Below are 11896 nucleotides of genomic sequence, written 5' to 3'. Positions count from 1 at the left end.
ATTTAGATGTAGTTTTTATTATTAGTGTTATTGTGGCAAGCTCAACTTAATATTTAGTGTTTGTTTCATGTCAATCGATCCATAATAAAAAAGTTGTGCCAATTTAAAGAATCAAGTTGAGTATGTAGTCACTATTTCACGCGGACGAAGTCACAAGCACAGCTAGTATCGACATGTATGAACGTATGGTATGTATGTAGGGTACGGAATCAAAATAATCAAGTTGCATTTATTACAAGAGCCCTTATTTTTATAACAGGTTCCAGGCAATATTTGGGAAGAGGAACAAAGAAAGCGTGAACACGAATGTAAAATGTTAAAAATTTAATGCATAAATAAGTTTCTACGCATTACTTATTTCTATACTATAGTTCTGATACATCGGTGTTGTAATAGTATATTTCATTACAAGTGTGGAAGGGCTGTCATTGCAAAGAGTTCCGACAAATGTCTACCAAGGCGCAGCCGAAGGAGAGTGTTGACAATCGGAACAAGTTGCAATGACGGTTCCGCACGTGTACTGAACGACTATTTTTAATACAGTTGCGAAAAAATGAAGCAATTTAATAAAATAATAAAAACAACAAACTCGCAAAGAAAATTTCTGAAAAATGACGCCAACCGTAGAATATAAACAGAGTTTTTTTTCTTCTTCACCCATTCTGGTAGGCAAAGGGAACTATGCCCATACAGCCAAGTCTTCAGTAGAAGTTTTTTATTGATATGAAATGAAAATGAAATTTAATGAGATGAAATGAAATAAAACCTAACCAAACTCATTCAATCAAATCATTAAATCTGATATTGAAACAAATTAGTAGCTTCTTTTTAGAAATATACGTATTTGCATGAATCATAAAAACTTCTATGATTTTTTTCTAGTAAAAACTTCATAGTTGGTTTTTCTTTTTAATAGACATTATTTTGACAGTTGGGAAAGAGAATGCACGAGTTCGGGAAAGGTAAAAAAAAGCACGAGTATGTAATAGCCCACATCCCGAACGCTATACGTCCCTGCAATACGCCACTTTTTGAGCAACTGTATTAAAATTTTTATTAACAACGATGTTCCAATTCCAGCTCGTTACGAATATTTGTATTTAGACAAATATCAATAGTGGTCCGGATACGTTTTCTTGAGGTCTTCCTATAATGCCTTACTAGCGGACTTGAGTCTTTTTTTTTGTATCGCAGGGGAACCCATTTACGGGTGATATCCAGGCCGCCCGGGTAGGCAGTCCTCGACCGTACGTCAGCTTCAACACTTGGGGGATCTATGGGGACTATCCGGAGGACGTAAGTCTAATTCGGAGGAGTCCAGTCCTAGAGGAAGTATAAAAATTAAGCAAACCGTCTCCTATATAAAAAAAACAGGTGTTGTCGTGAGGGAAAAGTTAATTTCAAGTTCTACTCGAGGTGTAAGGAAAATAATTATTCGCATGTACTTTTTTTATTATGATTTTTGTATCGGTAAAAATAAAAAAAACTACATTACAAAATTATCTTAACACCTTTATTTTATTAACAATGATTTATAAAAATATACAATAATTATCGAATGATATAATAATAATAGCAAACTGATAATAACAGTTAACGTAGGTCGTAGACTATTATACATTATACATTGTATAATTAAAAATCTTAAGCTTTATTTAACGTTTCGGATATTATTTGTCGGCTACCGATACCCCTCCGCAACGATATGAGGAACTTCGTTCCAAAAGTTTATATGAGTTTCCTAGTAACTTTACCGGCTTTTTTAGTAAAGTTTAGTTATTCCTTTATTTTTTTACTAATCAAATTCGAAATAAAAAAAATATTCAAATAGGCCCCAAGAGCACTTTTGAATCGTCATTTTACTAATTAAAATTTTAAAGTGTTTATTATTTTTGTAAAAGTAAAGCTACCACCGATTCGGAATGTAGATTCTGCAGAGAAGATTTAGCAAGAAACTCCGCAGTTACTCTTTTGAAAATAATATATAAAATATTTTAGTACAAAAATAGTAATATTTTGCATAAAATACAGCGTCACAAAGTCCACACATGTTTATCAACTATGTAATCTTTCACCAAATAATATGTTCGAACTCAGTTCAAACGCCAATCTACAGGAATGAAAAGCAATTTTTGCGTCATCTATCTGTTGTGGAAAAGATTAATAGATATTAAACATCACGCCATGACTAAATAGGTATGTTATCTACCTAATCATATTCATGTATAATCTGGAGTAATCTACGGCTTAAAGAAATTGACTTATCTTTGGACGTGATTAAGTTCATAGGTATGCATGATCCAAGAAAATCCATTTATTTGTAAAAGTTATTCTATACACATTTTAGAAAAATTTCCTGTAAGATATTTATATAACTAGGTCGGTAAACAAGCGTACGGCTCACCTGATGGTAAGCGATTAGCGTAGCTGTAACAACAGAAGTATCGCAAGTGCGTTGTTGACAATATCTCCAATCCCCCCCAGGAGCTCTGGTCACCTTACTCATCAAATGTAACAACACTGCTTGAAAACAGTATTATTTAGCTGTGGTCTTCTGTAAGATCGAGATACTATCCCAATCGAGCTGCTCCATATTTTGAGCAGGAAATTTCTGTGTCCTACCTCTGTTAGACTTAATCTGTACTAATATTATAAGGAAGAAAGGGTAGGACTTTAGTATTTTTGAATGTTTGTTGTAGATAAACTCAATAACTACTGGACCGATATTAAGGTTTTTTTTCACCAAATGATTGTTGTATTATTACTAAGTGACATCTAGATCATATTTTAACAAGAGAAAACAGAACAGCAAATATCGTGTAATCCATGCAGTCAAAGCCACGGGCAGAGAGCTAGTAATAAATATATTTAAATACGAAATGGAAACTGAGAAATTTACTACTATTTTATATTGATTACTACCCGATCTTCAAATAAATAATACTCAATATTATTTCGGGTTGTCTGGAAGAAATGGCTAGCTAGCGATAAGACCGCCTCTTATACTACACATTCTTAAGTTGTCTGTATTATTATTATTTTGTATTTCCATATTGTGGTGTACAATAAAGAGTAAATAAAAAAAAAAAATTTCGTTTTTAATCACCAGTAAACAATGGTAACCGTTGAACTGCTATATTTTTTTTAAACAGCGGAAGTCGCTAAATGTCCGCCAAAACCGTTATAAAAGTGTTGACTTCTTCCTAATTCTCTTAGTCCGTTTAAAGAGTAGTATCAACAAGGTTACTCTGACAAAGTTATAAAATGTTGCGCTATTGTGTGCTGTTAGCACTTTTTCAAATAGGAGTCGAGTCCGTTTCGCGAAATTTTAGCTGTCCAAACGTTAGTCCAAGGGAATTGGATTTAGTTGAGGTGAGTTGATATTGGCTATATACAATAAAATAAAAACAATTTTCCTTATGTTTTTTTTACAAAGCTTTTAATCTATTGAATTATGTTTTATATTTTAACAGTATTATTGTTATATAATAAAAAATCCTGTATATTATATAGGAATGTTCTCGAAAAAAAAAATTAATTAATGTTATGTGAAATTTAATATTTACGTGGAATGTTTACTATCATTGATTACGAGAGGTTTGAGGCGAGAAAATTGTATTTTTACGGATTATAGGGATACTAGCTGTGCCCCGCGGTTTCACAATCGTTAATTTGAAAAAAAATAGCCTATAGCCTTCCTCGATAAATGAGCTATCTAACACTGAAATAACTTTTCAAATCGGACCAGTAGTTTCTGAGATTAGCGTCTTCAAATAAACAAACTCTTCAGCTTTATAATATTAGTATAGATAATTTAGTTTATAGATCTGCACATCAGCTTAAAATTATATATATACTAGTAACAGGCATCCAAACATGCTCTATATCATTTTTAGCTTAAAACAATATAAATATATGTAGTAACAGGCATACAAACATGCACTATAGCACTAGCTGTTACGTTGGACCTGGAGTAGTCGCTGGCTTGAACTCCACTCACGAGTAACATTTTCATAAGCCATAAATTTGTTTAATGTCTCATGTCAGTTTCTTCGTCTGTGTTTCCGGACCTTCAGCACAGTAGCAAATCCTAGTCGCGTTCGAAAGTGAAGTGTTTAATTATGTATTTCATTTATTCTTCAGCTCGATGGAAAATGGTATCTGGCAGCGGTTGCCACAGACGTAGACATGCAAGGTGACTGTGCGATGGTTGTCTTTAACCATAAGAACAATAATACCACAGACGTCTCCATCAGCTGGGTGGTGAACAATACCGCAAGCTACTACAATGGTTCGGTCACACTCACCGTCGGCAGCAACGGTGGTGATCTACTCTTAGTTACATACACTGGTAAGTGACTGGTCGCTTATGATTATTTTTATTAACAAAATTGAATAAATCACTACCTATCACTGTTAAGAGAAAGTTTTCTTATTATTCCGAAGAAGATTCGGAACAGGGCGGTAATATTGCCAATGACTAATGATTTTACATACGCAGCAAAATATGATAATCCATTATTCGGTTCTTATATGGAGATGTGATGTGATGATGGAACCCTCAAAGTATAGTGTGCGATGTTATTTTAAAGGTGGACTAATGTCCATTAAATGATTAATATTTCTACATATGACTAGCCCCTTGGCATAGTTGTTAGAGGCTCTGCTTTCTGCTCTGCAAATTGTGGGTTCGATTCCCGCCTGAGTCTGGGTACAATATTTGTATTTATTAATTATGTATTATTTGCATATATATTTATAAAAAAAATAGCAATATCAGCCAGCTGTTACCTATATCTAACACAAGTATTAAGTTGCTTATCTTAGGAATAGACGAATGTGTGTGAAGGTTAGATATTTATATTATTTGGCATCGAAGCATTCACTTTTCTGATTTAGTTAAATTGAATGTTAAATAATTATTTTTACTGAGCAGGCCGACTGGGGAATTACTTACCTCTACTGTAAGGAAGATAACAACTAAATTATACTGCTTTCAAGCAGTGTTGTGTTCCTGTGGTAAATAAGGTGACCAGAAGCAACTTGCTTGTGATGCTTCTCGTTGCAAGGGTCTATAAGCTATGGTAATCTCTTACCATCGAGATTACCATAAGTTATACCCAAGATAAGTGTTTGCCGACCAAGTTTTCAAAAAAAATTAAACGAATCATCTATCAATGGCGTTATTAGAAAACGTCACTACGCCATAGACCGGAATTCTATTGAATTTCGATAGATGGCGTTACGAGAAACGTAACGAGGTCATTCCTTACGTAGATTTTACTCCTCATATTTTTTTCATGCCGGTGGCCTTATATGAAAATCGATTCTAAGGAGTATACTCAAAAAAATATTTTGTAGCTTTATTCTGTATGATATGAATTGCAGATCAGAAAACAGAAACATATTCTGTGTTGGATGTAAACTACGAACATTACGCTGTGATATTAGCGTGCTATAATAATCCAGATGGGAACAGCAGCACATGTAAGTAGTCACTATGATCTGCACTAAACTAGGAAAAGGAGTTACCGACGTTATCAAATTCTAACACCGTACTTTTTTTTAACTTATTTAGATGTCATTGAACTTTAGAATTCATTAAACAATTCCTTCCTTCCTTATTGCCTAACAATAAAAAATTAAGCGCAATTAGTCAAGTTTCGCTTCATTGGAGGTCGAGTGCATTCAAACAGAAAATATGTGATCGATTCTCTATTGAACGATTTGTGCATTTGCGAACAACAGTTTTTTTTTATATCGATGAGCAAAATGCGTGAAATTAAACTTGTTTTAATGATGTTTGACAATGAGTAAGATTTATTCAAGATTTTAAGTTGAATGGTATTGGATGTTGAAATAAAAATGTAATACTTCGGTACTTACTCAATAATTGAACTAAAATTTGTTACTTCTAAAACATTAATGTAGTATGTATCTAAAAAACGTATACGTTTTTTTTTGTACAGTACATTTTATTTACAAAGAACACAAATATATTCGAAATTAAAAACAAAATTTTGCAAAAACGCAAAAACCTCGTACCTAACAAACAGTTTGTGACAATATATTTTATAATTTCAGATGAGTTATGGAAACTGACACGCAGTCCTCATCTAAAGAAAACAGATGCACTCATGTTGGATCTAGCTGTTGGCAACTATAGTCTGGAGAACACCCCATTTTTAGTTTTCAATAATACTGAAGACTCCTGCAAATTAAACGCTGGTAACGATTTGAATCCAGCAACGTTTATCTTGAGTTCTGCCGCCGCTATCTCTTTACTAAGAAGGCTATATTAAACTAATTATATGTCTCTACTAAGTACTATTAAGTGAAGTATGTTACCAAGATCGTAGTTCTCTATTTACGTCGGATGACGATGTGCAAACTTTAATTGTTTACAAATTAAAACATGCGTCAACGCTAAATGTCGTGTCCCGAGCTACAAACGAATTGGGGTTATAGAATACTACAAAAAATATAATTTAATTTAGAGATTAATTATTAATACCCACACTATCTGTTGTATCAAATGGACTTGGATATAATTATATTATAATAGTGAGCAAGTGACATCTAGCGGTATGCCCTAATATTACGTTATTGTGTATTCTTTTGCTGACGTGATGTGTTGTCATCTGCTGTGTAGTTTTTGTTTTAGATGGCAGTGTTTACAAATTATATAATATATTATTGTTTTTCGTTTCCATTGCGTTTTATTCATAGATAACCTACTTACTAACTAAATTTTTAAATGCAATTATAAATATATGCTTAGGGCTTGTGTCACCAGTCACGGATAAAGTTTATCGTGCAAATAAGTAACGATCAGATTTTAACAGCAGGGTGTAGAATAGGTCGTTAGGACCTATTTCACCTTAATTAATAAACTACAGCTTTAAGACTCATTCTTTCAAATAAAAATATTTCATAAATACTACCACATTTGGTGAAAGGGTATTAGTATTACCTTATTTACCTTATTACCCCAATCCCCATATGCTTGTTAATGAGAAAGTATATAACACATAAGTTACTGATAGGTTTATTAAAAAAATTAAAAATAAATTAAAACTTATTATTACACAATAGTGTTTGCTCGCAAACGAAAAAAAAAACCGAATTCAATTATATCGACAAGGACAACAAAGTAAGTAGACGAAAAATAGTCAAGTAAATACGCCTTATAAAAGATTACTAAAAAGTACCTAATCATCAGATCTCGATCAAATTTAGATGACACTATGTGACTAGCAATAAATTTCGATTAAAGTAAGAGTCATCAAAATCGGTAAACCTAGTGAAAAGCTATGCAATATAATACAACGTAGGTCGACGAAAAAATAGTCATGTAAATAGGCATTATTAGATATAACTCGAAAAATACTTGTCATATCTCAATTAAATTTGAATGAAACCACATGACACGCAACACCTTTTGATTAAAAATATTCGTCGAAATCAAACGCAGTCAAAAGTTTTTAGGTAACATACATAAAAATAAAAAAATAAAATCAATCGAATTGAAAATTTTCTCCTTTTTTGGAATATAGGCCTTAACCCTTTTACCTAAACTATAGTAGCACAACTTTCAGATTCAGAGGTTGCAAATAGGAGCACCTAGGTAGGTACTTGACAGGTAAAAAGAAGTTTGATGAAGTTTTTTTTTTATGTCAGTAGGTCGGCAAACAAGCGTACGGCTCACCTGATAGTAAGAGATTACCGTAGCTTATAGACGCCTGCAACACCAGAAGCATCGCAAGCGCGTTGCCGACCCAATCCCCAATCCCCCCCAGGAGCTCTGGTCACCTTACTCACCAACAGGAACACAATACAATAGCTTGAAAACAGTATTATTTAGCTGTGATCTTCTGTAAGGTCGAGGTACTACCCCAGTCGGGCTGCTCCAGATTTTGAGCAGGAAATTCCTGCTGTGCTCTCTACCTCAGTTAATATAATTGTACAAAATACTTATGTTGCTTAACGTTATATGTGTATCAGATAACGTATAACATAACTTAATAACCTAATAACCTTAGAGTTTCTTTAATAATACTGAAGACCGTTCTATTAAAACCGTTGCAATATTTTATAAGTTTCAGATTCAAAATGATAGAGCTTTCTATAAACTTTTATTCCCTACTTCATCCCTTCAAAAAACTCATTCTTAAATGACTCTTAAAGTATAAAATCAATATCTACTCGTACTCTCAAGTAAATTTTAAAATTTTGGTTGGATTCATAATTTTTAAATAGTGATTTGATTTTTTTATGTCACTAGGTCGGCAAACAAGCGTACGGCTCACCTGATGGCAAGCGATTACCGTAGCTTATAGATACCTGCAACACCAGAAGCATCGCAAGCGCGTTGCCGACCCAATCCCCAATCCCCCCAGGAGCTCTGGTCACCTTACTTACCAACAGGAACACAATACCGCTTGAAAACAGTATTATTTTGCTGTGATCTTCTGTAAGGTCGAGGTACTACCCCAGTCGGGTTGCTCCATATTTTGAGCAGGAAATTCCTGCTGTGCCCTACCTCAGTGAAGTGATTCTAAAATTCTTGAACAAATTATAATAAAGCACCAAAATTTTCTTAATGATAATGTTATGATTATTTTTTTATAATTTTAGCTAAGTAGTTGTTTTTGTTTTTAGAAATCCTGTATCCTATACATATAGCTTAATAAAATAATAAGTAAAGCGTATTCAAATCAGTCTTCACATTTCAGACTTTAAATGTATCTCAAACTTAATAAAAAGATCCGGACTGTGGTCTATTTGGATCCAATCAATGGAATTTATTTATTGTGATTACTGTAAACGCCCCAAACAGTTTACAACCCAGACTTAAGACGCTCGTTGATTTTTATAGCAGTTTTTACACCCGCGAGTACCGAGTTGGACTCCGTTAGATCGACGTTTACAAACTTATTTTACCACCTGCAAAACACATTTGAAAAACTGCAACCTTAATCCCAGGGTATAGCGTTCAGTATTGTCTAAGCGTTGCAGTTAGAGTGATTATTAATATTGTTTCTTGGACGAGTTGATTACAGTAATGCTCGAAGGTAAAATGTGGATAGGAGTTTTCTTTGGCGTTTCGAAAGACGATATACGATATGTGAAGTCAGTAAACGTTCTAGCAAATTAACTCTTCGCATAGTAGGTTTAGTTTGAGGTACTTAGTTAGTTTAGGAAACGTGAGTTTTGAAAGCGCCGTAACATTTCGATTTAACCTTAGATGTCAGTTAATACAGTTAAAAGAAAATATGTTTTGAACGCAAAAATAGATAGTTTTATTATATATTATAGCCTATAAATGGCTCTCAGTTGTTCATAATGCTTGTTAGCTTTTAGGCCTCTTGCATTCGCTGATGCAGCAGGATTTATTCCCAAGTCGTCATTCTTGAAAATTCTTACTACCTGATTTTGAACCAGAAGCTTGCTCCTATAATTTACTTGTTAGATGTTCAAGGCTTGGATCTATTTAACTGACAGTATGTAGGTAACTTATTTTTATATACCTACTACAGAGAAAAACAATAATTTACAAGGGAACAGTTTCTGTTCGTTACTAGTAACATTTTTATTTATTTATTTAAGTCTTAGTTTAATTCATCACTCCTGCACTCTTTAATCTTCCAAGCATAATTAGCTTCTGAGTAAGGTCGATAATTAATGCAGTAACTTGTCAGCATCTTTTGTGCTCTAAGAAAAACGGCTACTATGTGTCTTAATAGTAGCAAATGAAGTGTAGTAAGCCATTGTAGTTTACTGTTTACGGTCTGAGACAATGGGATGAATAATTTTGATATTCCACTTTATTGTGTGTGGTGAAACAAAGTATCAAGACTAGTTGGTTATCTTTATTTTATTTTCGTTTCAGTACTTTCGTGTGTGAGTTCTACATGATACCCACATCATCACAAAGGCTCTCAAAAAATTGTTGCGAATTTACTACCCGTATATTTCTTATCGTTTTATGTGCTATCTGGCTTAAAAAGTCGATGTTTAGTGCATGGATAAATTAAGTTTTGTTACGCATCATGTTTGATCATCATCATCACGGTCACCAACCCGCCTGCCCAGCGTGGTGACTATGGGCAAAACACATGAGTTCACGTTATTTTTAGCGTAAACTTGTGGAGGCCTATGTCCAGCAGTGGACTATATAGGCTGTAATGATGACGCATCATGTTTGGCTTTCGCTTATACTTACAAAGCATACATTACCATAAATTGCTATTAAGTTCTTATTTTATTTAATATAAATTTCATTGAAAAATGTTGACAGAAAAAATAGAAAAAAAATCTGTCTTTGCTCGTCAAAGAATTTATGTTTTATAATTGCCTTCAGATTTGCTCTAGAGGTAACTGTCCGCAAAAGTCAAATAGGCAACTATCATTTTTGAAACGGATACTTGCCATTTCTATTTGCAAAACAAATAAAATAATAAAAAGTAAGTAAAAAGATATATATCTGTTGCACGTCACGTAGAAAACTTTCCAGGTCCATTTCTAAATCAATTTCTAAAGAAGTCTCAAGGTTTAGGAAAACAATTCTTTGCAGGATTTGTCTCTTAGTTTATGGCACTCAAAAGTGCCATGTCTTTTGTTTAACTTTTAATAAAAAAATTATGACTTTGTAGATTAACACATAAAATTTTATGGCTGATACAAATACAACAACCATAATTACATATCAGTATCATTTTTTAAGGTTATTCCGTCGCTGTAAATATATGAAATATAATAATTACACGAAAAATTAAAAAAAAAAATTAATAATTTAAATTAAATAAATTTATGAAATACTAAAAAAAAATACCTACAATTTATAATTTAAGATTTATTTACCTTTTTGTCTTCTCATTTCCTGAAACATAAGTACACAATTATGTATGTAAGTACCAGGCGATCATAAATTTAAAAGAGGGTGAACATTAAGTCGGCTAAGTACCTTATTAAAATTTCACAGTTCGTCTCGATCCATCCATAGGGCTATTTTTCAGTCCCTTTGTTTAGAATAGACATGCTGCACGAACGCAAGGTTTTTTTACGTCATGGTTACCATAAAAATATTCTTAAAAATTTTTACTTTTTTGTATTCCTTTTAATCAGTGTATTTTGTTTTAGAAATTTTGTAATGTAAGAATAATCTGTTACTGACGCATAATATTTTATCACTATCTGTGCCCGCGACTTCATCCGCGTGGAATTTAACAAAAAAGTTAATAATAACTTTACCCTTACTGTCTGCCAGTGAAAGTCCCGCCAAAATTGGTCCAGCCGTTTCAGAGATTAGCCGGAACAGACAGACAGACAGACAGCCAAAAATTGTAAAAAAAAGATTTTGGTATATATGTACCACGTTTACACACATATGGATTTAGTAAAAAGCGGTTCTTTAAATATTACAAACACACACTCCAATTTTATTTATTTGTATAGATGGGGTTCGACACCTACCCTTATTATCACAAGGTGGCATTTTAATTTAGAACGACCACAACATGAACCTTTTGACTCATTTTTATTCATACATTAAGCACATTATTCATTTAGTATTGTGGAGATTCAATTGTTATACTTAACAAAGCCTTCGTAGTGCGGTAGAGATTAGGCAGTTATAGTTACTACGGTCTCAACCAGTGATTTTCATATGTTGCTAACTACAAAAAGACACAAGCAGTGATAATTGCGTCTTGCAACAGTGAGGAGAGGCAAACAATTTCACGGTCCGTCTGATGGTAAACGTATACCGTAGCCTATGGGATGTCAGAAGTATTACAAGCGCGTTACAAATTCTCAGGAGCTCTGCCTACCTTACAACGGGATCACAAATCTGCTTGAAAGTAGTATTATTTGACCGTGACCTAATGCAAGGTTG

At 33.3% G+C, this 11896-nt stretch overlaps 1 protein-coding gene across 1 annotated transcript; it reads left to right on the top strand.

Annotated features, from left to right (window-relative positions):
- The first annotated feature begins 3264 nt into the window (after positions 1 to 3264).
- On the top strand, positions 3265 to 6708 carry LOC123662451 (insecticyanin-A-like). Its single transcript, XM_045597294.1, has 4 exons — positions 3265 to 3372; positions 4144 to 4351; positions 5389 to 5487; positions 6085 to 6708. Exons 1-4 carry the CDS (start codon positions 3265 to 3267, stop codon positions 6300 to 6302), a joined length of 633 nt encoding a protein of 210 aa, XP_045453250.1. The 3' UTR covers positions 6303 to 6708.
- Positions 6709 to 11896: the final 5188 nt, after the last annotated feature.

This window comes from Melitaea cinxia, chromosome 18 (assembly GCF_905220565.1).
Source record: "Melitaea cinxia chromosome 18, ilMelCinx1.1, whole genome shotgun sequence".
Taxonomy (NCBI): Eukaryota; Metazoa; Arthropoda; class Insecta; order Lepidoptera; family Nymphalidae; genus Melitaea; species Melitaea cinxia.
The sequence above is the reverse complement of the archived record's forward strand: the minus strand, read 5'-3'. Positions and strand labels throughout refer to the sequence as shown.